The 26,720-nt window shown below is 46.8% G+C and overlaps 1 protein-coding gene across 1 annotated transcript in view; it reads left to right on the top strand.

The window, feature by feature from the left end:
* SORL1 (sortilin related receptor 1) overlaps positions 1 to 26,720 on the top strand; it is a 158,483-nt gene that overhangs the window by 30,603 nt on the left and 101,160 nt on the right. The window contains exons 5-9 of the mRNA XM_034665628.1: positions 3,255 to 3,322; positions 8,266 to 8,446; positions 17,901 to 18,002; positions 19,049 to 19,218; positions 24,422 to 24,745. Of these exons, the coding sequence (XP_034521519.1) occupies positions 3,255 to 3,322; positions 8,266 to 8,446; positions 17,901 to 18,002; positions 19,049 to 19,218; positions 24,422 to 24,745 (845 nt within the window). The remainder of the gene's footprint in view (positions 1 to 3,254; positions 3,323 to 8,265; positions 8,447 to 17,900; positions 18,003 to 19,048; positions 19,219 to 24,421; positions 24,746 to 26,720) is intronic.

Genomic DNA, 26,720 nt, shown 5'->3' on the forward strand with positions numbered 1-26,720 from the left:
ACCATCTGTGCTCCGTAGACGTTTCCTGCAGACCCTCCCGGCCGTCCTCAAGTCCTTGCCCTACTTTTTTTCCCCCGTGTGTTCCCAAACTCAAACTGCCCTCAGCTCAGGATGTTCTTTGCCTCTGGAAGTCTTGCCTGCCCTTCGAGGGCCAGATCTTCCCTGGAGTCACTTCTGATCTCCCAAACTGGAACTTGTCCAGACTGCGTGCTTTCACAGGACTCTGTCCGTGGTTCCCCACTGAATCTCATTTTCCCTGGAGTTATAGTCACCCACGATCACGCCTGTCTTTCTCCCACACGAGACTGCAAGGATTCTGCGTTTTCACCACGGTACCTGCAGCATCTGGTCCATGGGGAATATTCAGCACACATTTGTGAAGTTGAATTGCCTTGGTCCTTTCTCCTGGAGAACTCTCTAGGCTGGCAGTCACTCTGCATTCCCCCTTGTTCAGAGCCACTCACCTGTGCAGGGCTACGTCAGGTGAAGGCCCTGCTTGCCAGGGCTCTTCCTGCTGTGCCCCAGATTGAGGCGGCCAGCCCCATGGGCAGCTTGGTCCCAGAGCTGCCCTGTCCCCTGGCCTAGTGGCCGGAAGGAGGAGCTAATCCTCTTAGATGGGTGTGATTGTCGGGGTTTCCCTGGGAAGACACATCTGTAGCTGCTCAGAGGATGGAGGGAGAGAAGCAGGCTTACCTGTGTGCAGCCAGTCTGAAGAGCAGGCCTTCTGGGTCCCAGCCGCCCTCTGATGGTGCCTGAGTGACTTGCGAGAGGGTGAGAACAGCCAGGTCCGTTCAAAGAAAAAAATAGGCTTGACTAGCTTGGTTACCTGGTGAAAGGAAAGCCTGTCCTGTACCCCTTCTTTTTCTGAGCCTTGCTTGATGTGCACCAGCATTTCCTCCCAGCCAGGAGATGGGGAGGAAGCTGCGTGGGGGTCCCGCAGGTCCCCGGCCCCGCACCCACTGCTGGGACTCCTGGGGGTGGGGTGTTGGGCGGCCCTGGCCGGCCCCGCTCTGAGCTCGCCTTTTCTCTCCCACAGTACATCTTTGCGGACGCTTACGCCCAGTACCTCTGGATCACGTTTGACTTCTGCAACACTATCCAGGGCTTTTCCATCCCGTTCCGGGCAGCTGATCTCCTCCTGCACAGCAAGGCCTCCAACCTTCTCCTGGGCTTTGACAGGTCTCACCCCAACAAGCAGGTAAGGGAGCTTCTGGAACACAGTCAGGTGGGGCTTCTTCGGTTTTCTGTCCTGCCCGAGGGGGTTGTGTGTCCTCTGAGTGACCTCCCCCGACCCCTCCCTCCTCCTTTCCCAAGCTTAGCCTTTGTACTAGTTGATGTCCCATGGCTGAGGAAAACTGTATCTCCCTGGCGCCCTCCGTCTGCCTCCCAGCCAGGGGGCAATGCCAAGCGCTCCGCCGGCCCTGGTAGCCAAACATCATGCCCTTGTCAGTGTCGATGTTCCTTTGTGGGTTTGGGGGGGGGTACATCGAAGCTCTGGAAATTAATCAGACAGAGCCAGCTAAAGAAGTCTGGAGTCTGAGCTCTGTGGGGACCTCTTCTTGAATTTCTGTTCTACCTTTCCCAGCCTCCACCTTAAACATGCTGCTTTTGTATCATTTATTTGAAATTACCATTAGCTTTANTCACCCCAACAAGCAGGTAAGGGAGCTTCTGGAACACAGTCAGGTGGGGCTTCTTCGGTTTTCTGTCCTGCCCGAGGGGGTTGTGTGTCCTCTGAGTGACCTCCCCCGACCCCTCCCTCCTCCTTTCCCAAGCTTAGCCTTTGTACTAGTTGATGTCCCATGGCTGAGGAAAACTGTATCTCCCTGGCGCCCTCCGTCTGCCTCCCAGCCAGGGGGCAATGCCAAGCGCTCCGCCGGCCCTGGTAGCCAAACATCATGCCCTTGTCAGTGTCGATGTTCCTTTGTGGGTTTGGGGGGGGGTACATCGAAGCTCTGGAAATTAATCAGACAGAGCCAGCTAAAGAAGTCTGGAGTCTGAGCTCTGTGGGGACCTCTTCTTGAATTTCTGTTCTACCTTTCCCAGCCTCCACCTTAAACATGCTGCTTTTGTATCATTTATTTGAAATTACCATTAGCTTTAATTTTTTTCCCCTGCGTGCGTGTGTGCGTGTGCACCTATAATATAAATGTGTGTATTTTTCTCCTTAAATCTGGATTTGAAGGAGAGTGAGATGGGGAGAGAGCCCACGTAGGATTTATATCTCAAGGTTGAAACTTGCCAAATGTAGGCTATCGGTCTGGTATAATCCCATGAGACCAATAGACCCTGTAGGATTGGATTCTTGGTGACTTTTGAATGGCTCAGCTCATAGGAACCTTGGAACATTTCTTTTTCTTTGAAGATTGTTTAACCAAAACATGATCTGTTTACCTTCCCTTGCCTTAGGGAGTAACCTAAGGACGGGCTGGGTCAGTTTACCAGTGTAGGTGGGTTAACGTTATTTTTAGTCTTCTCCTTCTTCCTATGTGGTCACTAGGGCCAGAGGAACGCTCGGGTGCTGTGTTTGGAAGTTCGGGGGACTTTGGCAAAGACCAGCAAGTTCATCAATCCTGCCATATCGTTTGCATTCAAGTGGTTCCCCTTGGTGCTCTTTGCCTCTGCACTTAGCCAGCGTCCCCTCTGTTAGCCTTTAATCACCGAGCCCATTATGGGTGTTTAAGGACACGGTTTCCCAAGCGAGAAAGTACAGAGTGTAATCCTTTGTTTTTACTATCCCCGATGGCTAGTGTTGAGTAAACTGTAATTTCTGATGATCCGTAAATGGAAGACAATCCCCAGTCATTTTTCCTTGTAGTTCTGGAGGCTTAATAACTGCGGAGAGGAATGTGACTGTGCAGATCTCGCATTCCCTCCCCCCACTCGTTCGCATTTGGAGTAACCAAGCTGGCCTTGCTGATCTCTGGGCCCATCTTCCCAGACCGCACGTTATTTATGATGGGGCCTGATGGCCGTGCCGTTCAGGTTATGCCAGCCTCTTGCTGCTTCTTCTTTTTTTTTTTTTTTAAAGATTTTATTTATTTATTTGTCAGAGAGAGAAAGTACACACACAAGCAGGGGGAGTGGCAGGCAGAGAGAGAAACTGGCTCCCCGCTGAGCAGGGAGCCCCGTGTGGGATTCGATCCCAGGACCCTGGGATCATGACCTGTGCTGAAGGCAGATGTTTAACTGAGTCCCTTGGGTGTCCCTGCCTCTTGCATATTGATCCCTTCTTGCCCTTCTGGTCTTTGCAGCTATGGAAGTCCGACGATTTTGGCCAGACCTGGATCCTGATTCAGGAACACGTGAAGTCCTTTTCTTGGTAAGTCATCCCCCCGGAAGTTTGAATTGCATAATCACCTTTCTTCAGTTCCAGCTCCTTCATGGAGGACAGACCTGCCTCACCTGAAGTGTGGAGCCTGTGTTCTGGACAGGCACATTCCAGACCTGGGAATTAGGGCTTCGAGTACAACATGCTCACCGTGCGGGCTGGTGGGAGATGAGAAAGAAGGTTATTTGTGAGAGAAGTGATGGAGCTTTTGCATTTTCCAATCCATCAGGGAACCCAGGGGAATGGGAAGCACTTGCATGGATTAGAATTTCTAAAGACCTTCACTCTTGGAGCATGATAACGGAAGTGGGGATTTTTCTGTGTATAACGTTCATTCACTTGTTCATTTAAAACGTATTTTTTTTGGATGTCTGCTGAATATAAAACATTCTAGATGCTTTAGGGTAGAAGACATTGAATAATTTATGGATATAGTTATTAAGGAGACTGCAGCTCAGGAGATAAGAAAAGACATTTTGTGCGCATAACACATCGTGGAAGGTGCTCAGAAGTCACGGATGTAGCGGGAGAAGCCAGAGGGGGATTAGGATGGAAGGATTCCAGACAGCTCCGTGGAGGAGGTTCCCTTTGAGCTAGGATGTGCGCCAGAGGCTGGAAGTAGCAGGAGGGGCCGGGAGGTGTGCAGGGCGGGGATTCCGGACAGAAACAGAGTGGCCAAAGGCAGAGACAGGACACTGTGGCACTTGGGTGGAGAACACGGAGTCTCACGTCTGGACAGTGTGTTGGGTGAAGTTAGGGAAGGGACGTTGGTATCCGAATCTGCAGTGCTTGCTAAAGGAATCTGGACTGAATTCTGAAAGCAGCAAGGAGCCCCTGTTGGGCTTTGAGAAGGAGAGAGAAATCAACGGGGCTGGACTTGAGGAAGTACAGTTGTTTCTAGTCGTATTTGCTTCTGGTCTTTCGCTGTTTTAGGAGGCAGTATGTAATCTCGAGTAGGTGCAGTTGTATGCGTGTGGGCGAACGTGCAGAACAGATTTTCAGGGGCGGACGTGCTGGGTCAGAGGGTCACTCAACCCCTTCACACTCAGTAAACTGGATTCCTCCCCCGTTGACCCTTGACCTTCATCGCCCTCAGTCAGCTCCCCCTGGGATCTTCCCCGTTTCTCTTTCTGGTTGCTCAGGCCAAGAACTTGGAGTCATCACTGATCTCATGTTTGTTTCATGCTTCACATTCCACCTGTCAGGAAATCCTGCTGTCTCTGCCTTCGGTTTATATCCAGAATCTACTGCTCAGCTATGACTTTACTCCAAGCCACCACTGTCACTCAGTGTCACCAGCCACCACCTGGTCTTTCCACTACTACTCCTGTCCTTCTGCAATTAGTTCTCGGTACATGGCTGGGTTGATCTTCCTAAAAACAGGTCAGATCATGTTGTTCCTCTCTCTGCTTTGAATGCTTTAATATGCACCATCACTTCTTTCAGATTAATGCCAAGGACATTCTTACCACAGGGCCTTTGCACTTGCTTTTTCCCCTGCCTAGACAGCTCTTCTTCAAGATATACTTATTGCTTACCTCATTCAAGTCTGCTCAAGTAACACTTTCTAAATGAGGCCTATGCTAAGGATCCTATTAAAATTGCAACTGCTCCCCTGTCATTTCCTGTGCCCTGATTTGTTCTTTTTTTGTATCACACTTACCACGTTCTAATATGGGATTATTAGGGTTATTATTTGTCTTTCTCTTTTTGATAGAAGAAGCTCCACAAAGGCAGGGGCTTTGGTCAGTTTTGTGCACTGATACATCCCCAGTGAATAAAGCACTGAAATTGTAACTTTGGTAGAGTTTGCCAAATCCATGGAAAGTGTCAAATTTTGCTCTCATCTCAGTAACATAGAACTGTGCCTCTCTCCACAACCAATGTGTTAGGGAAGACATAGTATCTCAGTGTCATCTTAGTTTGAATTTTTCTTCTTATGAATACGTCTGAACATCTTTTAACTGCTTAAGCATCACTTTTATTTCTGTTTTTATGACATGTCTTTTCATGCTCTCAGCCCTTTTCCTATTGAATGGTTAGTCTTTTTATTGATTTCCAGGAGCTCTTTGTATATTTGAGGTTAGGAGTTTGTGACATGAACTATCACATGTGTAGGTTCGTTTATAATTCTCAGTTTCGCATTTGTGTTTTGAGGTTTCCATGTGGTTTTTCGTCCTCTTTAAATGCAGTGGTACATACGGTCTCTGCTGCTTTTAGCAATCTGTTTGCAGAAGAATGTGTTTGAGTTGGTATTGCTTCCTTGGTGAGTGGGGACAGTGAAGGTGGAGGGAGCCTAGGGCGGGGTCCGACAGCTGAGTATCTTCAGGCCCCATTGGACTTCCTTTTCAAAGAGGACAGCCGTTTCTGACCCTTGTGTTCTTTTCCTTGGGCAGAGGTTGTAGTGTTTAGTGAAATTATGACTACAGTCTTATCCAAGTGTAACCTCTACCCGAAGAATACCATTAGAACTCCTTTTTGCTTTATTTGTGTTTTAAGGGGACAAACTGCCCTTTTATCTGCTTATGTAACCGTGTATTAAGAGGGCACACTAGCAGGCTGACTGAGTAAAGGAACATCACGTTTGGGAATTTTTATGTTGTACCTTTTGCCTCCGTGCACATATGCAGATATCTCAGGGGAAAGGACTGGCCTATCTTATTTTACATAATTGCATGTCTGGTGTCAGGGCATTTCAGGCCCTTTGGAGGATTTTCCCCTAGGATTTCCCATAATAAGGGACAGTATGCCTCTGAGAATAATGGCGTACATTTATTCAATCATGCAGGGCAGCCTGGGAGCCGCAGCAGTTTGGAAAACCAGGGATCTGTGGAATCCAGAGCTGGAGATTGGCAAGACGGGACGGTGGAAGGGCTGTGGGGGAGGGACTCAGGGATGCCCCGTGGAGCATCATTGAGGGGTTGTAGGTGAGGCCAGGTGAGGACTGGTGACTGTGCTCAGAGATGGAGCAGGGCTTGGAATTTTTGAATGAGGGCAAAGGGAACAGAAAGTAGTGGAAGGCTAGCGATGGCAGAGGGACAGAGCTTGGAGGCAGAGTGGCTCTCAGAAACGGGAGGGCCACATAGGGATCATGGAAGAGAGTTGGGGAAAAAGTCACAGCTCTTTCTCTCTCTAGATGCTGCTTTTGTTTAGGAAAAGAATAACAGAGGTGAGCTCAGTCTCAAAATTATCTGAGTGAAGGTCCCTTCCTCTCTGCCTTTTTAAAAATATCCAGCAGCTTTGTTTTAATTTGCATATCCTCTAGGGTAGAGGAAGTACTTTAATCAGTACTTCTAATTGTGGAAAAGAAGAGAACATGCCACCACCCCCACACATACGCACACAGAGTGTCTGATGATGAGCTGTTGTCTCCCGCACTGGGACCCAGGCTGCTGGCTTCTCCAGCGCCCTGCTAAGACTCCAGATTGTGGGGCCAAAGTCAAGTCTTTTGGTTTTCTATTTATCTCTCCCATCCTTCCTCCCTCTCCCTCCCGCCCTCCCATCCTTCCTCCCTGTGCTCTTGACAGTATTATCTTTGAAGGAATTTTATATCCGAGCCTTCATTACCCCTAGAGCCATCATGCACATGGCACTGTGCAAAGACGGGTACAGAAGCGAGTCCTGCCTTTCCTTGGGTCATCCCTGCATCCTTTCTCTGAGGCTCTTCTCCTGATTTTCGCCATGTGCTGAATGGTCTGCCTGGCCTGGTATCTTGTTGAGCATTAGGAAACCTGAAGGAGATTAGTCCTCCCAGCTGTTGTTGGGGCCCTTATTTGGGGGAGACTCCAGTTCTGAGATTCTTCTTGAGGGAGTTTGATCAAGTCAGCCTTGCAGTTTTCGGTTTAGAATAGCCTTTGTGGTCCATGGATTCAGTGTGGCAAGATTCAGTTCAGCTGGGAGCCCTGTAGGACAAAAAAATATAAGACCTGGCCTTTAAAACATCTGTACTCTGTCTAGGAAGCTCAGACACGTTATGGTGAGCAATAGAGCACAGTGAATAAGAAGCACCATTGTATAAAGCCACAAGAGTGATTCCAAAATCCACCCACCCAGAGCAGTTTTCTGCCTTTGTTTGAAACTCACATGACATTAATATGTAAGGCTTGAAATTAAACACTGTGCAGGTACACTGTGGGTATTGGGAGAAGCCAGGAGAGCTTTGGGGGAGGGCTTCTGGAAGAGGGGCCTTGAACTTGACCTCAGAAGAGTAGGATTTCCACACGCAGGTCAGAGTGTATGGGTGGAGGGGAAGGGGCATCTCTGCAGAGAGGTGCTCTGTTGACCGAGCACGGGGAGCGGGGGAGCAATGAACTCTGAGGTTCTGAAGGACATCAGGGAGATCAGTACACGTGAGAAAGAGTTTGCAAAGGAGCCTCGCAGAACATGACCTTGCACTGGTAGGATGACTCCCGATAGCACAGATCGGCGACAGTGGCACAGGACGGACAGACAGAAAGGGCGGGGCCTGTTAGCAAGATCAGGCTCACTGGTTCCTCATGTGGTTTCTTCTAGAGCTGTTCTGAGAGCGTATGGCCCTGGTGAAACACACTCCTTCATTCTCTGAGCTTTATAACTTGAAGCCAGAAACTCACTGAGCCTCAAGCAGTCCCTTGCTTATTGATTCCAAAATGCCCTGCCTTTTGCTTTTCCTTCTTTTTGCTCATCTCAAGCAGGGCAAGGTGTCACTTGCCTTGAGTGACACCCAGGGCGCTTTGAAGAGAGCAGTAACAACATCAAAACTTGATAGATGGCAATCCCTTTCCCTCTCCACCGAGCCAAGGAGCAACCAGAGGGCTCTGTGTGTGGCGGAGAGCCTATCATTTGTAGATCCCACCATCGTGTCCCTCAATCCCAGCTGGCTATCTGCACGGCAGAATCCCCATGTCCCCAGTGGTTAAACAGGGCGATGATAGCAGCCACTCTCTTTCCTCTAGGGGCATCGATATCTATGACAAGCCAAACACCATCTACGTGGAACGGCACGAACCCTCTGGCTACTCCACGGTTTTCCGAAGTACGGACTTCTTCCAGTCCCGGGAGAACCAGGAGGTGATCCTGGAGGAAGTGAAGGACTTTCAGCTTCGAGACAAGTACATGTTTGCTACAAAGGTGGTGGTAAGTTGACGGCGCTGAGGAATGTGGAAACTCCTTCCGAGTTTCCATTCCGATGTTTGGCGTTCTGGGATCGAGCCGGGGAGTCTGTGTATGCAGGGACAGGATCAGCGTGCTCCGGGAGCTTGGCTGAGGGGCACTGAACATAGACGGACATTCCCGTGGGGCTTGGGTGGCCCCGGGAGGTCAGAGGACCTGAGAAGCTCAGACAACCACTGGAAGGCCTCTGGGCTCTCGGAATGTGGTTGTTTCCTGGTAGCCAAGCATCCTGTCAAACACATGTTTGTTTGAAATCCCAGTTAAAAGAACACAGAGAGGAGAGGTGGGGCTCCGTGGCAATTTGCTTGAATCTCGCTGCCTGATTTCCTTTCGGATTAGGCCAATGTCTTTGGGAATTTTGGACACATGTTAATTTCCATGGCTAATGGAATGTGTAGTCATTGGCTAGTGGGAGTTAATGCTCTAAGAAAAGCAGTGATTAAGCTTCCAGCTGTCAGTAAGTAGCTTAACTCTCAGCCTTTGGGAAAATCTTCCCCTTGATTTGATGTGTTGGATGGAGCCAGATGCTGGAACGGGGGTCTTGCTCATTTAAAACCAGACTTGATTATTTAACAGGGCTTGCCTTGCGACTGTCTCAAGTTCCAAGTGGCGACTGTACCGCCCTGTGTAAAGGAAAACACTGTCCTGAGGAGAGCAGGTTGGGCTGCTATCCTGGAGTGCCTGCTGTAGCTTATTTTCTCGTAGGGGGCCATTCCCTCCTTGACCTCAGGCGCTGAAGACGGCCTCTGGTAACTGGCAGGCGCTTTGCTTGCCATCACAGTTAGCCTTAGGGACTAGAATCAGATGTAGTGTTTTCCTCTAGATTCTCACTTAAAATACATGATGGATAGCTGGCCAGGCAGAAGCAGGCCACTCCCTTTGGTAGGATTCCAGGGTAGAGAGAGGACCTCCCCAGCAAGGAAAGCAGAGAGTAAGGTTGAGATGAGAAGAGATGTAGGTGGCTAAAGGCAAGAGGGGTTCCCCATTACATACTTTGCAAAATGTTTTTTAAAGCCACTATAATTATGGTAGTTTTTCTTCTGTCAGGCTATTTGCATTAGGTCACTTGCTGGATCATTCCTTTCCTGCCCTGCCTATCACTTTCTGTCTCTATCTCTTACACACATGAACACATGTGCACATGCACACGCACACACATACACACAGAGGCCCAGAAGGCAGGCATCCTTGGATTTCCTCGGGCAGGGGTGTGGTGAGGGAGGAGCACGGGGTGTGGAACCAGGCCTGAGGTCTGGTACCTTGTGACATCCTCTTGGCAGTCCCAAGGTCCCTGATTGTCTCTCCTCTTTCAATGTTCCTGGGTCTTTTCCTTTTTAGTTCCTCGGGCCTGAATTTATTTATATGATTTAATTTCTTGATTCTAAGATGCAGTGACTGATTCCTAGATTTGCCTACTGACTGATTCAGGGCTGAGGTGGAGAGCCATTGTGCATTCCTCTTACCCCTGTTTTTTCTGGATCTCACACCCAAGAGCTGAAGATATATCCCAGTGGGAGCTTTCTAAGCCCTCCATTCCAACCAAACAGCTATGTCTGTTCTCTCACTGTGGCTGATGCGCAGGGTGCTGGCAGCAACTCTATTGTTACCTGGCCAGTGGCGTGATCAGAGGCTGTGTCTGCCTTGTTCATCACTAATGGGGTACCCAGTACCTTGCACAAGGCTTGATACATGGCAGGTGCACGGTAGTTGCACGAACGCCATCTTTGCCTGCCTGATTTAGAAAGCACGGGCCAGTAGATTTTCCAGGGAGTTAGTAGGGGGTCTTCAATGCTTGTTACTTTCTTGGTCAACCCTCACCTCTCTGTATGGTTTATTTATTTATATGATACTGGTGGCAAACCTGTAGGTATGTGTCGGCTTCATCCTCAAGCACATGGATGGGCCCCCGGATCCCAAGGTCAGTGGTGTTAGGTGGTGGCTCCAGGTCAGATGAGGCAGGCCGCCACATGGAAGTGTTTCTCAAACTGTGGTCTTGGGAGCACTCGCAGCACCGCCATGCAACAGCACTTGTTCCAAATGTGGATTTCAGGGACCCAATGTATTTTTTTCCTCAGCATCCCTAGGCTGCCTCAGAATCTCCAGAATTTGAGAAGCTCTTCCCTAAGGCCTTCTGTACGCAGAAGCTTTCGATAACCGTCAGTCAAAGGATCATTGTAGATCGGATGGGTTGATGAGGGAAAAGACCTAACTGGCAGTGGATGATAAAATGAGTGTTTTCCCCCTTTTAATTTCTTCCTTTTAATTGCATTAGACTGCTGAGCCATAAGGATAAACAACATTGGCCTTGGTTGGATAACCGTATCAGTGGGAGTGTTGGGGTCTGCAAGTGTAACTTCTTATCTGGGGTGTGCTTAGCACTCAGGCTGCCTGGGTTTGGGGAATTCCGAGTGACCTTAATATTAAATGGATTCATATCAAATTAGGAAACTCAAGGAGCTAATTGCAAAACCAAAGAAAATTGGTTTTGGGTGATTAACTCTTTTGCTTTTTTCCAGTACCATGAACCATTACAATTCTTTGCAAGTTAGCTTTTTAAAACACGTGGGGACAGCCCTCTGGATTCTGGACTGGAGCTGGTATCTGAATCTTCAGAATCCCCCAGTGCCCTGTTAGCCTGGCTCTTACTTCATATGTGCTTTGTTTCTGATGCCCTTTGTTTTTTTTTTTTTTTTTAAGATTTTATTTAATTATTAGAGAGAGAGGGAGAGGGAAGTGGAGGAGGGGCAGTGAGAGAGGGAGAGAGAGAATCTTTAGCATAATCCACGCAGAGCAGTGTGCCCAATGTGGGGCTCGACACTACGACACTGACATCATGACCTGAGCTAAAATCAGGAGTCAGTTGTTCAAATGACTGAACCACTCAGGTGCCCCCCTACGATATATTTTTTTTTTACCTAAATTTAATTTTTATTCCTTGTTTTTTGATATGAAGTTCACTTACTTGTCTTAACAGTCTACATCATATTAATAGGACATTAAGGCAGCAATGAGGCATTTCTGCAGACTGGACCAACATTGATTCATTAACCTGGCAATGTACAGCTGGTAGGTTCTTTCTGGTAGATATTAATAGTTGCCAAAATGTTGGAGGTAAGTGAAGGCTAACTGCTCCCCCATAGCTTCACCACTAGCTTATCGTGAAAGCCAGGTCCACGCCTTCCTTGCTCAAATGTACATCAGTAAGCAAAGACCTAATATATGGGCTTGATGGCATCTCTTCCCTTCTTCTAGATGATGCAGACACAATATTCTAGAGCAGGGATTGGCAAACTATGGCCCTTCACTTGTTTTTGTCAGTAAAGTTTTATTGAAACAGCTGTGGTTGTTTGCTTATACGTTGTCTATCACTGCTTTCATGTCACAATGGCAGAATTGAATAGCTGCATGGAGGCAGGATGGCTCACAGACTCTAAAATATTTTTATGTGGATCTTTACAGAAAACCAGCCCTGTTGTAGAGGCAAGATTCTGTTATCCTTTAAGTTGGCATCAGGCAACCATAATTGTCTCATGTAAAAGCTTGATAAGTCGTAGGCATTACCCCTAAAAGTTCAGGTTATAGGCCTCCTTAAATTGTTATGCCCTGTTTGTGCCAGAGTATTATCTTTAGGATATTATGGCCAATTCAGATAATCTTGCATGCCACTGATCTCCCAAGAGAGCTCATTTGTTCTTTTGCTCTTCTGACCAAACAACCACTATTGAAAAACAATTTCTAATTTTTGTTATGCTAATTTAAAGTCTCTAACGTTGATAGAGATAACAAGAAAACTTAGTAATCATCTCAGGATTGTGGGCTTCTCTATGAAAAGTTAGCTGACCACAATTGGGGTGTGATTTTTTAAGATAACTGACCAAAACCAAGCTCTTGACAAATTATTTTAATTATAACATTACTTAAATGTATGTAAACATAAAGCTAGGTATAAACACTTCATGCATATAATTTATACACAACAATAAAACCCAAACACATTAGAAATAACAATAAATAACAGTAAAACCCAGATTATAAATAAAACTATAATACCAATAAATTTAATATTAATTTTTATAACACCTGTATTGAGATATAATTCCTATGCCATAAAATTCACTCTTTTAAGGTATACCGCTCAGTGGTTGTTAGCTTATTCACAAAGTTGTGTAATGCTTATCACTATCTAATTCCAGCCCCACACCCCCATTCCATTCCCCTCCCCTCCCACTCCTGGCAACCATGAATCTGTTTTCTGCCTCATAGAATTGCCTGTTCTGGACATTTTATGTAGAGAGAATCTTGCACCATGTGACCTTCTGTAACTGTTTTCTTTCCTAGTATAATGTTTTCAGATTTCATCTGTGTTTATTATGGAATGTGTCTTTAGGTCCACTGCCTCTCTCTTCTGCGGGTTCAAGTCTCTTGTTGAACCCCTCTGGTGATTTTTTTCCTTGTGAGTTATTGTCCTTTCCCACTCAAGAATTTGTGTCTCTATAATTTCTGTTTCTTTATTGATACTTTCTCTTTGGTGAGACCGTGTTCTCATACTTTCGTTTAATTCTTGTGACATGGTTTCCTTTAATTTTTTTAACGTATTTATGATAGGGATTTAAATTTTTTGTCTATAAGTCCAGTATTGGGCCTTCCTCGGAACAGGTTTTATTGACTGTGTGTGTGTGCGCATGCACATGTGTGTTGTGTCTGTGTAGGGGCCATACTTTGCCGTTAGCTTGTCTTGTTATTCTTTTATTGAAAACCAGACATTTTCAATGGTATAATATGGCAGCTGCTCATATCAGAGTAGCCCCTTCCCCAAATGGTTTTTGTTACCTTTTCCTACTGTTGCCTGTATTTGTTTTGTTTGAGTTTCCTGCATTAATTTTGTAGAGTTTGCTTTCTTCATTGTGTATGGCTGTGAAATGTTTGATGATTAGGCTTCGTGGTCAGCTAGTGTTTGAACAGAGTTTTCTTAAATGCTTTGAATCCGTACATCTGGTAGCCTTTGCTGAGGGCCTCTGAGCGTGGGTGGGGGGCCCGCCTTCAGTGCAGTCTACAACTCTGCCTTAGCCTTCGGTTCCTGCTTCTGTAGATGAGCGATGAGGCCCTTTTCACTTCTGTCCTGAGCATACTCACAGCTTTTGCGTGTGTGACCTCGTGGAGTCCCCAGAATAGTGCAGAGCTTATCAGAGCTGCTTAGGGGCAACTACTTCCCCAGCTTTTCCTTTCATGCCTTGAGTGAGAGCCTTTTGTGAGCTCCAGGCGGTCACATTGCTCCAGCAGCTGTGTGGTGACGCATCGGCCATTTGTCTCTGTTTTCTATACGCGACCTGGCCGTAGGTCTGTTTGTGCAGCGAGCGGAGTCGGTTCTGCGAAGAGAAGACCTGAGAACGCAGTTTTCATGCTGGCCGTAGCAACAGTGTGTCCCCTCCAGTGGCTGCGCGGCTGCTGGTTTTCATGGTTCCCGAAGCTGTGGGGCTGTGGGTTCCAGGGCAACCGCAGAGCCAGAGCGAAGGGGAGGGGACTGAGGCCACAGAGTTGGCTCCTCTTGCTGAGCCTTGACTCTGTTCTCCAATGACTGCTCCTTGGGGTTTTACTTAATTTTTCAAATTCTGAAAAAGTTGACTTTGAGAATTTTTGTCAGTGTTCTTGTTGCTTTTCGGATGAGTGGATTTCCAGAGTTCCTTCCTCTGCTGTTCTTGACGTGCTTCCAGTGAATACTAACTTTGTGAGGCTTTTTATTATAGATGTTTTCAAATCTACATAAAGGCACCGTTTCTACTGATGGGACCGCCACAGGTGCCCTCATTCAGCCTCAGTATTATTTGCATTTGCTAATCTCTTTTTGGCTATATACCCACTAGTTATTTTTTTTTTGTGGAATATTTTATTTTGTGTTTTTTATTATTATTTTTTAAGTAGGCTCCACACCCAGCATGGACCTCGACGCAGGGCTCGATCTCACGACCCTGAGATGAAGACCTGAGCTGAGATCAAGAGTAGGATGTTTAGCTGACTGAACTACCCTGGTGCCCCTTTCTTGGAATATTTTGAAGCAAGTCATAAATACATATATGTAAAATATATATAAGATGTTATCTATAAATATTTTATATTTGTGGACAATGATGTTTTGCTGATCCCTTGTCACTGTTTCGGAGGAAAAGGTGGCAGTGAATGCTAGAGTCCCTTCTGAACCGTGTCCTTGTCCACCATGTGCCTCGGGGTCCCTCATTCTCTGGCCACTGTTCTCTGTGAAACGTTCGATTGAAGAGCTCACTGTGACATCCTGTGGCCTTCACTTGGCAAGAATGTGTCATTTATTTAGTTCCTCTCGACTCTTCCCTCCTTGACCTCTCATTTCCTTTGATATAATCTCAAACGTACATGTAAGTGCACGTTCTGAAATTCAGATTATTCAGATCCTTACATCAGTGTGTTTTTCCTTATCAGAATGAAAGCACCAAATGAAACAAAGATCTTATCCTACATTTTCAGACCCTAGAATACTGGCATGACGTGAAGCATTGAAGTACCTCCTGATGCTGGTCAAAGTATTTGTGCTGGGAGCTGTATTAACTGGGATAGCTTTTCAGGAAGGCTATTTCTTCTGTCAAAAATGGAAAATTTGACCTAGGGGTTTTAAGAATGGCATCCTACAGATATTCTTGTGTAGTTCTGACGAAGGTAATATATACAGGTATATTCATTGAAGAATGCTTCCGGAAATCATGTCCGTGCCCATGAGCTGTTAAATGAAAGATGCCTAAGAGACTCTATTAATGAAGAAGGTTGAATTGCACAAGAATATTTCTATCACGATCTGCATTGTGTGTGGAAAATAAAAGTGCATGTATCAAACTGACATTGTGTTCAATTACTGGTAAGAGTAGAAATAAAAAGTGGCTTAATGAATACAGAAACTTACTTTTCCCTCCTCAGTGCTGCCTGGAGGTAGGCAATGTAGGGCTGGTATGTTGGTGTCCTGGTGTTATTGGGGGCACAGGCATCTCTCTGTTTCACCAACCTAACTAATGATTTCCATTCTCTTTGTTCCCTCTTGGTCCAGGACATCTGTACTAGCCTTTGAGTCTTTACAGGAGTTAGAAAGAGTAAGGACAGATAGGCCAAAATAGGACCCCTTCCCACTGATTAGGTCCCTTTTTCTTTCTTTCTTTCTTTCTTTCTTTCTTTCTTTCTTTCTTTCTTTCTTTTTTTTAAGATTTTATTTATTTATTTGAGAGACAGAGAGAGATCACAAGCAGGGGGAGGGTCAGAGGGAGAGGGAGAAGCAGACTCCCCGCTGAGCAGGGAGCCTGACGCAGGGCTCGATCCTACGATCATGACCTGAGCCGGAGGCAGACGCTAACTGACTGAGCCACCCAGGCGCCCCAAGAATCCATGGTTTCTTAAGGAAAGTATTAGGGGCTTATGAGACTGCTATCGGACAATGCACAGTGTGCCGCAGTTTAACTGTTAATACATTTCTTATTGGCAAGAAAGTATTACAGTAACTCCTTAGGGGGGAGCCTGAATTGTCCGGGCTTAGGAATTATTGTCCCAGAAGGAAGGGGGAGGGATGTGTTTTGAGGTTTCTTTTTTTGTTTTGTTTTATTTTTGTTTTTTGGTTTGTTTTGAGTTTCTTGTGACCTCTGTACTCTGTGACTTTTGCATCTATGGAGGAAGACTGGCCTTGGTATGAATTCTCAATTCTTGTGACAACCAACAGCACTTGTTAAGAATGCTTAACTAATTATGGCCCCCGTGTCGCTGAGGAAGGTGGCTCCTTTCTAAGGTTTAACCACAGTGGGAAGTAGTGAAAAAGTATAAAACGTCAAAGTGGGTGTTTCATGGACATCTGTGTATTCATGTATATTTATAGGGATTTATAGAGGGTAACTCACACGGATCCTCTGACCTTTATAAATAGCTATAAAATTTTATTGACTTAAGGAGGGCTTTTGGGATCTATGCCTAACAGTTTTGCTGGGCACTGTTTTCTCATTCAGGTAATATGTTTTACATTTTTAATAGATCCATCGTTTCCTGTGGCCCCATATTGAGTACAAGCTCTTACCATGGTTTTCCGTGTGCCATTTTAGAAAGGCAGTCTTTTGGACCTCCCTATCTGGCTTCTTTCAGACCACTTTTAACCATTTGTTTGAATGTGTGTGTGTGTGTGTGTGTGTGTGTGTGTATTTACTGCTCAGATGAATCAAGAGTAACTTCACGTCCATCAGCTCGCTCTTCACAGAGTGTTTATTGGGCATATATTAGCGTAGGGGATTCAGTTCTATTATTGTTAAGAGAAATCGGTATGTTTCTTACTTCATAGGAATTTAAAATCTATAGTAAACAGTAGCAACATGGTCAAGGATAAATGAAGCCAAATGAACCCCTTCTGGCTGGCGGTCCCAATATTCTGATCAGCTTAACAGTCATGTGTGTGATTATGTCCACATGACAGCGTTTGTCCCTTTCTGTCTGGATAGATGTGCACCATTTGACTTCAGTTCGCAGTCCCATACTTTCAGAGCTGGAAAAACCCACACTGAGCCTTTATGGTGGTTCTTATCCTTTTTTTGAAGTATTGACCCTTTTGGGGATCTGGTAAGGGTTGTGTACCCTCCCTGGCAGGGTGAATGGGGGCATCTATCCACCTGTGTATTTACAGGGGGCCTGGACCCTTGAAACCCATTGACAGAGAAGTCCCAAGCCTAATCAGCTTCTGAGTTTTTTAGATGAATAAATTGAGACCTAGAGAGGCTTAGTGACTTCCCGAGGTGGTACAGCCAGCTCTAGTCTAGTGCTTTTGTACACATTTTCGAGATTCCAGCTGTGCTCTAGTGTCTCTAAAACATAATGTGACGGGGCCCACATCATGTGCGATGCCCTCTGCCCTCCCGAAGAAAATAGATTCCAGCAAAAACGTTCATCAGTGAGAAGTATTCAAAGGTCGCAAAAGAGAATCAGTGAAAATTCCCTCAGCTCTTTGTGTTAAAGCCCTTGAATTTGAGTATCCTTGTAACCTGAAAATAGGAGGGAAAGAACAAGGGACTGGGTTTTATATGCGCGGTGTGTGGCTGACCTCACCCTGGGCATGTTTGGGGGCGGCCCGGTTAAACACCCATCCCCCTCCCACACCCAGCTTCAGCCGCAGTCCTGTTTGTCCTCTGTCCTCATCTGGTGTTCGGGAGTGTCTAACACCTGTCGCAGACCAGGTGTCCGGGATCAAGCGAGTGCAGCCCGAGCTGCGGAGCGAACATGGACGTTGCAAAAATGTGCATTTGCAGTCACCCTGTGTTTCGTGTTTTTGGTGGAATTGGAGGGGGTCTGACACTTCTGTTTCCTTTTTCACTTATTTGGGGTGGCTGTAATGTGGCACCATTAACTTTTTTTTTTCCCTCCTCTTCCTTGGCAGCATCTCTGGGGCATTCCACAGCCATCTTCTGTCCAGCTCTGGGTCTCCTTTGGCAGGAAGCCCATGCGAGCAGCCCAGTTTGTTACAAGACATCCTATTAATGTGAGTGCGGTCCACTTGGGGGTGGAAAGAAGTGCTATTGTCCCCGTGCAGGGGTTAGGGGAAGGGTGTTGCAGGTCCGTCCTTCTGGGTAGATAGATCTTTGATGGAGGCTCCCTGAAGTTGCTTTCTAGATAGGTCCCTAGAGAGAACCATTGTGCTTTGGGCATCTTGGTCTGTTTTTTTTTCCCTCTTCACTGTTCAAAGTGCAGCTGGATGGGAGCCTTAATTTGCTTTACACGGAGACAGAGGGGCAGAGAGGTTTGGGACCAGAGTCAGTGGGCTCAGGGGGTCATTACTGAAGGAATGGGGACCTGGTGACCGTGAGTTGTTTGTTTGGGACCTGCTCTATTGCTTACAGTAGTCGGCTAGCTTGCAAAAGGGGTTAAGAGCTGGGTCCCACCCTTTTAGAAGCATACAGGTTGCAGACACAGAGGACTGAGCAGAGGAAGAAACCATATATAGTCAAATGCCTGGCTGCTTTTGTGTGTTTGATAACGTAGAGATCAATAGGAAGGATCCTGGTGGGCTGGGGTCATCGGAGAAGCACCCAAAGGCAAGAGGTGGCATTTGAAGGCCTTGCCACTAGCAGTGGGTGTGGTGGAGGATTGGAAGCTCAGGTGGAGAACATTCTTGTCCATTCTTTGCTTTGTACGGCTTCCACCTTCCTTTAGTATCTTGGAGGAAATGAAAGGAAAGGAAATGCACATTAGCGTATATTATACTTGGTACTAACGATAGACCTCATGGGAAAAAGAAGGAGATGTTATGGACTAAACTGAAGATTTTAGGTTATTTATGGAGTTTGGTAGCCCCCTTTTGGGCCGCATTTGCCAGGAAGCGGCTTGTTCCAGCTACACGGTGGCCTTAGCTCCTCCAAAGAGAAAGTTGGCCAAGTTTTACCAGGATTTGGGAAGCTGTCTGTGGGCTCTGGGCCCATACCTGTTACCGGGACATTTGGAAATCACCATATCAGTGTGCGTAGGGAAACCCCACTGCGCAAGTGTGTTTTTTGACTTGTGTACGTTTTTCGACTTTTGATTCCAAAGGAATATTACATCGCAGATGCGTCCGAGGACCAGGTGTTTGTGTGCGTCAGTCACAGTAACAACCGCACCAACTTATACATCTCGGAGGCCGAGGGGCTGAAGTTCTCCCTGTCCTTAGAGAACGTGCTCTATTACAGCCCAGGAGGGGCAGGCGGCGACACGTTGGTGAGGTAAGGAAACCAGGGGTCCCTCGCCCGCTGTCTCACGTCAGCATCACCCGCACCCCCAGGCTGGGTGCTTTTCAGCTTTAGCTGTGCATTTGGGTTCCACTGGCGAGTTGCCAGGCACCCCGATGCCTGGAGTGTGGTTTAACCAGTTTGGGGTGGGGCTGGGCTCCGAAGGTTTTGCAAAGCCCTCCAGGTGGTTTGGATGTGATGCCAAGGCTTAGCACGGCTGCTCTGGGTGACCTTTAGAGTCACAGCGCCGGTGTCAGCCACTCCTTGGGTTCCTTCTCTTCGGTTGTCTGGCTCTGTGGTCTCTGAGCCAGTGGGACAAGGCACTTGGAAAATGTCAGCTCAGGGCAAGCTGGCGTGGGGGGGTCCTGGGGGCCTTGTCTCCAAGTGCCTCAGGTTCATTGGCATTTATTTTTTTCTTACTGTAATTGCAGATACTGCTCTGGGTGTCTGTGGAAAGACACCAGTGTTATCCATCCTTTATCAGGACATCCTGTGTTGGAGTTGTTTTGTTGTAATGGACGTTCTGTGGGCTGCACAGGAGTCCGGGGTTCGGAAGGGGTGAATAGCCCGTGACCCTTGAGGGCCAGGAGGACATTTATTCTCACTAGTCTTCTGTGAGGCGTCTGACTGTGGTGAGAATCACTCTCTGCTCTCGGCAGGAGCTGTCTGCTGGAGCTGGCTGGTGGGCAGCAAGGTCTGGCTCCGAGGCCATGACCACCAGGTCACGGGGTGTGGCATTGCTATTCACGGTCCCTCGTCATGCTGGTGATTGATTCAGTCACCAGCGCTTTCAACAAGGATGCTGCTGCTCTGGGCCAGCTCTCGTTCCAGGCACAGCGATGAGATAATGTGTCCAGCCATGAAAAGTCAAAATAGGGTCCCTGTTCCATGGAGCTTTTGTTCTCATTGGGGGAAGACAGAACGTAAACAGATGTGTAATTTGCCTGGTGGTGGTGAGTGCTGGGAAGCAAAGGGAACCAAGTTCAGAGGACAGGGTGTTAGGAGCGTGTTACTTCGTACAGGCTGGCCATGGAAGGCTGTTGTAGGATGGAGATATTTCAGCAGGTGCCTGCCTGAGTTACGTGAAGGAGGGAGCAGGCAGATGCCTGGGGAAGGGCACTGCAGGCAGAGGGAACAGCATGCTCGGAGGCTCTGAGGTTAGACTCTGTTGGTTTATTTAAGGAGCAGCGAGGAGGCCAGGGTGGATCCAACAGCTGGAGGAGGAGGGAGAGAACCCAAGAGACAGGATCTGAGAGAGCGGGGCTCCGATTGTATAAGGCCTTCAAGGGCACGGAAGGAACTTACTTTTTTTTCTTCTAAGTGGAATATGGAGGGTTTTGACCAGAAGACGGACATCATCTGATTTAACCTGTTAAATTTTTTTTTAACCATTGAAAAAATTGTGAACTGCATGATATAAAGGAAAGCACATGAAACATAAATGGACGTTGTTATGGGTAATTGCAGACGAACGCTCAGGTGACCTATGATTTAAAGAAGCCATCGTCAATGCAGTGTGCAAAGTAGACTCTCAGAGAGGAGCAAGAGTGGGAGCAGGAAGCCTGGCTGTGGGAGTGTGATGGAAATGCAGGCCAGTGGGGATTGCTGTTGCCTGGGCCCAGGGCAGCAGTGGCAAAGATGATGGAAATGGGCAAATTCTGATGGTTTGCTGGTAGGTTTGCTGCTTGGCTGTGGAGAGTCAAGGCCCACAGCTGCTTGGGCTGAACAGCTGGCAGCGTGACGGCCGTGGGCTGAGTCAGGGGGTCGGGGAGGGCTGGGCGAGGAGCAGGTGTCGAGGGGAAGAGCAGGACCTCGGGTTTGGACTTTACCAGGACCGGAGGGGAGAACTTTCTGCATGGTCTCTGACAGTGCTTTTCCATGCCCTGTGTTGGTGCTTTTGGTAGTATGTCCTATTTTATGCCTTACTTTTTTTTCCCCTCCCAGTATAGACTCACGAGTTATTTATTATTCAGTGTGTGTTAATTTGTTGTAAACCATTCCTACCATGGTTCAGGCTCAGGTTTTTCTGGTTTGGCCAGTGGCAGCCTCTTTGGGCTGGCTCCTGCGTCCTTTTCGTTTTTTTTTTCCCCCCAAGTAATTTATTGATGTCAAATTCACAGAACATAAGCTTAACCATTTTAAAGTGAACGACTCGGTGGCATTTAGGGCATTAGTGTTGTGCAACTTTAGCTTTCATCTAATTCCAAAACATTTTCACTTCCCCGAAAGAAAACCCCTTGCCTCTAAGCAGTTTCTGGCCCCCGTCTCCCCTCCCCACCACGCCCCCCCAGCCCCTGGCAGCCACTAATCTCCTTTCTGTTTCCGCGGATTTATCTTCTCTGGATATTCTGTGTAAACAGAATCACAGCATAATATGTGACCTTTGGGTCTGGCCTCTTGCGCCTTGCATAACGTGTTCAGGGTTGGTCCACAGGAAGCATGTGTTAGTGCCTCATTCCTTTTTATGGGTGAATAATGTTCTACTCTTTTTTAATAATCAAAATTGTGAGCCATTATTCCTCAAGCCTTTCTGATTTTTTCCCCCCATGTTTGAGAGCCTCTGGCTATGGAGTGGCTAAATCACAGCTTGCCAAAGTTTTCCGTACCCTCCGCGTTTGTTGGGTGTTTGGGGTGGGTATCTTGTGACAAGACAGGGCTGGAGCCAGAACACCCCAAGAAGTAGTAAGCCCAGTTAGGTGACCATGTGGCCCTCTCATAGATGCCCACTGCCCTTCCTTTGGTCACAAAGGTCGACCCCTGCCCTGCCTGAGTGTACAATCCAGTTAGGAAACTGGAAATAGATTTATGTCTATGTTCACAGACCCGCGTAGGCTCAGCCTGCTTGTGGTTTTCTTCAGACTTCATGTCGGACTGGAGATCTTCACAGGGGCTCGTCTGAGTGAACTTTTGTCACCTGCTTCTGCATTGCAGCAAGATGAAATAGGATAAGGGTGAATTAGCAGATTACGTGGGCAGGCTGATTTGGGACAAAAACAACAACACAGCACTTCTGTGGTATTCGAAATGAGTTGTTCTTTGAACTTGATAGGAAAGGGTGGTGCCAAGCAACCGGTCCTAATTTGCTTAGAGGACCGGAGAAAGAATTCCTAACAGGGGTGGTGGGGGTGTCCCTGGCACCAGGGAGATGTGCTGAATAGAAATCTCATGGAAAGCAGTGTCTGGTTGGAGGACCAGGTGTGGAGAGATGTCAGCCCCGGCGGGGCGTCTGAGGAGGACTGGCCACCAGGCTACGTGGGGCGAGGTGGGCTTGGGTTCTGCAGGAGGGTGGCCCGGGGGCCCTGGGGAGCAGGGGACAAGTGCTGTTGTGAGGGCCAGTGAGAGGAAATGTAAGAAAAATGGATGAAGAGAGGGCCCTTAGGATGGGGTGAATTGTCACAGGGCCACAGGGGAGCTGACAGGATAGTCTGGGGAGCATGTGAGGCACAGAGAACAAGTTTCTGGAACTTTGGAACTGAAAGGCAAAATCCAGGAGAGTGACCACAGGGAAGAAGCAGAGCTCGTCTTGGTGAGAGAAAGCCAGACCCTCCCGCATGTTTGAAGGAAGCCGTCAAACCTGATGGTGGCCGCTTCATGATGATGGGATCCAACGCAGGATTGCTGAGGTGAACAGAGGGCAGGTGGATGATAGACCTTCAACCGATTTCTAAGGAAGTGACTGAAAAATAACTCCAGTAGACCTAAGGAAACCCCATGCCAGAAAATTTGGTCTCAGCACCAGTATCTTATTTAGGATTTTGGTCAGTCTCTCAGTCTGAAGTAGCTTTGTTAGTGCTTTTTAAAAATTTTCCTTTTCATGGGGCGCCTGGGTGGCACAGCAGTTAAGCGTCGTCTGCCTTCGGCTCAGGGTGTGATCCCGGCGTTATGGGATCGAGCCCCACATCAGGCTCCTTCGCTGGGAGCCTGCTTCTTCCTCTCCCACTCCCCCTGCTTGTGTTCCCTCTCTCGCTGGCTGTCTCCCTCTCTCTGTCGAATAAATAAATAAAATCTTTAAAAAAATTTTTTTTTCCTTTTCTGCCTCAGAGCTTGTAGTGTGCTTCTTTCTGTCTGAGGAGACAGAACACTCCTCCAGCTCAAGATTTGTACAGCAGATAATGGAACAAAGCAGTTCTATGATTTTTTTTAATTAAAATTTTTTTTTTTTTTTTTACAAAGCCCAGTGGCTCAGAACCCTTCTAAATAAAGGGCGCACGTCCAGTTTTAGAAGCCGTGTGTGAACCCTGGTTAGCACTTCTCAGAGATCTGTTCCATTTGTAATGTGTGGACCATTTCAGGGCAAAACTGCTTCCCAGTGAAGTCAGTATCCCAGCATAGTAGTTAAGGCCCTGGGAGGGACTTATTTGCTGGGCCACTGTTAACAAGTATAATCTCAAGCTTCTAGAACCACCCTCGCTCTTTCTCCTGCTCCCTTGGCTGGGCATTCTGTTCTGCTTTCTGAGAGGAACCTTATGGGCTGCGGTCTGATCAGGGCGCTGGATAATGAGTCGTGAGCGTGTGGACAGTGGCCGGGGAACCCTTCGTGCTGTATTCCTGCGGCTTGTAAGCCCCAGTGCTTTGATTAGCGTCTGGCAAGCCTGGCTTACCGTTTCCTGTCTGTTGAGGCTCCCTGGAGGATTTGGGGTGAATTCGTCAGTGAAGAGATAGATGGGACTCTGTCATCAGCTCTGTGTGTTGTAGTCAGCATTCTGAACTCCCTGCGAGGAGTTATTGATCCGACCCGCATCTTGGCCTTCAACGTTAAAACACAATCACGCTTAAGAAAAAAAAGGAGAAGACTCTTCATCTGTGAAAAGGAATGGAAGACTGATTTGTGTGATAATATGGGTGAACCTTGAAAATATGCTGTGGGAGAGGAACCATAAAAAAGGCATGTTTCCTTGTATATGAAGAACCCAGAATAGGCAAATCTGTAGCAACTGAAAACTCGGTGGTGGTTGGCCAGGGCCTGGGGTGGGCAGGGGAAAGGGCGAATGACTGCCGGTGGGTACAGGGTTTCTTCTTGAGATGAGGAAAACGTTCTGGAACGAGATCGTGGTGCTGGTGCAACACAACATTGGGAATGTGCTCAATGCCACCAAATCCTGTACTTTCCAACAGTTAAATTTTACTTTATTTACCATGAAAACATACCAGGAAATATTGGCTTAGGTTCACAGCTGTTTATTTTCTCTTACTGTAGGTATTTTGCAAATGAGCCGTTCGCTGACTTCCACCGCGTGGAAGGGTTGCAAGGAGTCTACATTGCCACTCTGATTAACGGTTCTATGAATGAGGAGAACATGAGATCAGTCATCACCTTTGACAAAGGGGGTACCTGGGAGTTCCTTCAGGCTCCAGCCTTCACAGGATATGGAGAAAAAATCAACTGTGAGGTAGAGATGCTTTCACCTTGTTTGGGTTTTTCATACAAATTTTTACCTGTCGTGCTACCCTTGACGGTTCCCAAACTCAGCACCAGGGCACCTAGGGGTGCAGCAGGGAACTCCCAGGGGCGCTCTGGGATGTTATAAATTTTTGAGGGAAACACAAGATACTTGATATTTATTGGTCATCATGGGAAGTACCATCTTGAGTTTAGTTCCTAGTTTCAACATGAGTTCATGCTGAACTTCTTTGGAAGGCATCCTGTCTTTGTGAAGCTGGACTTCCTAGCAGTTGAGGTGATAAAAATCAAGTGAGAAAATCAGGGTGGAACGGGAATTGACAGTGGTGGGATCTAATATGATTCTAAACTTTGAGAAGGTTCGTGGCACCCAACAGGTGCACACATCCCGTATTAAATAATTGTGGTTATTGAAGAGTGAAATACAAATTTTGTTTTCTCTCCTTCTCTTTCTCTGTGTGTGTGTGTGTGTGTGTGCACATATCTACATGTGCACATATGCTATTATTTTGAACTGCTGCTAAGTTATTAGGACATGTCTACTTATTAAGTTGTTTTGTCTTAACCACGTAAAACAATACATGTTGGTAGTTCTTCTGGCCTTGAAGCTACTATAAAAAATTTATGGGGATACTAATTGTGCTGCGAAGCAAGAAAGTTTGGGAAACTCTGATGTAAGTTTTTTATTTCTGTGGCTATATATATATTTTTTAATGTCTTCCCGAATATAATTTAGGATTCTCCAATTTTCCCGATCTGTGGCTCCATCTGAAAAGCTGAGAATACTAAAATGTATTATTTGGCCTTAGTAAGTGTTCCCACTTGCCTCAGCTGCTCTGTTCTTATCCCTCAGAAGAACATTCTGTGAATTCAGTTCTTTGGTTTTATATGATACCCCACACCTCCCTTTTTGCCTCACCTAAGGGATCTGGGGTATATAAGGTAGGTAGGCAGAAGGAACTCCGAAAAAATCAAGCAGTAGTAAATTTTGGGAAAACTGTAGCATTTAGTTAGACAATTACCTGATCTTTTGGATTTTTGAATTTTGTCTGTCCGTGATGTGGACACTGTGAAAATGTTTTTTGGAGACTCTTGCTGTCCATGACTTCTTGATTACTCTTCCCTATTTGTCAACAGGTGTTGCCTTAGTACCTCAAGTCTGACTTTGGGAAGAGGCAGGTTTTAAGGAGATAAAGACAAATACATAGGTGCCGCTTTATCTTGGAGTGTCTATGAGATTTTTGGAAGCTCTGCGTGAGCCTGTGTGGATGTGGGTGGCCTGCCTTTTTGAGTGTGAACTGTACAACATCTGGTGAGCTGTTAGTTTCTACCTGTGATTTTACGTGGTGGAAGAACAGATTAGTTGGCAAATCTTTCTTTGAGACCCAACCTAATTTGCTCCAGTTTTCATTTGCAAAACTGCGATGCTAGCAAGATGGACATTTGCTAGAGAGAGCCTTTCATTATAAAAGTAAGTAAACGTAGCAAAACCAGGTCGATTTTTACCTGTCACCTAAGCACACGGAGTTACCCTGTCTAGACCACCCGACGAGTCTGAGTCACATTTGACAATCACATTCTGGCCCAGAGAATCAGGCATGACCACCCAACAAACAGCGTTGTTTGCAGAACTACTAAAATCCAAACGCAAGTGGCAGAGGCTGGTTTGAATGACTTGTGGACACAGCAGAGTTGGTGCTTTGTACAAACTCTGACTACTTTACAATCTGTTTTAATGTGGCTCCTTGGTGTTTCTGTCTCATACGGGGTACATCTGGGAGCTTATCAGTGAGACTTGACGACTTCTGACTCTTGGTTTTTCCTCTGACGGCATTGCTTACATCGTATTTGAAATAGATCTCTATGGACTTAAAAGATAAGTCGCACGACATCATTTCGTTTCTCTTTCGCGCCGAGTCACGTGAGAATATCTGGGTAAAAGGAAGGGGGGATAGCTTTCCATCTACTTGAGTGGACCCTGATTTCTGATTGCTCTTCTCTGACAGTCTCAGGAGGAATTTTTTGACTCCTATTTTTCTCTTTTCTGCAGCGAGAGGCATTTGTGTGGTTCCGATAATCCTATCCCCCCGGGGGG

This window comes from Ailuropoda melanoleuca, chromosome 8, assembly GCF_002007445.2.
Source record: "Ailuropoda melanoleuca isolate Jingjing chromosome 8, ASM200744v2, whole genome shotgun sequence".
In the NCBI taxonomy this organism is placed as follows: Eukaryota; Metazoa; Chordata; class Mammalia; order Carnivora; family Ursidae; genus Ailuropoda; species Ailuropoda melanoleuca.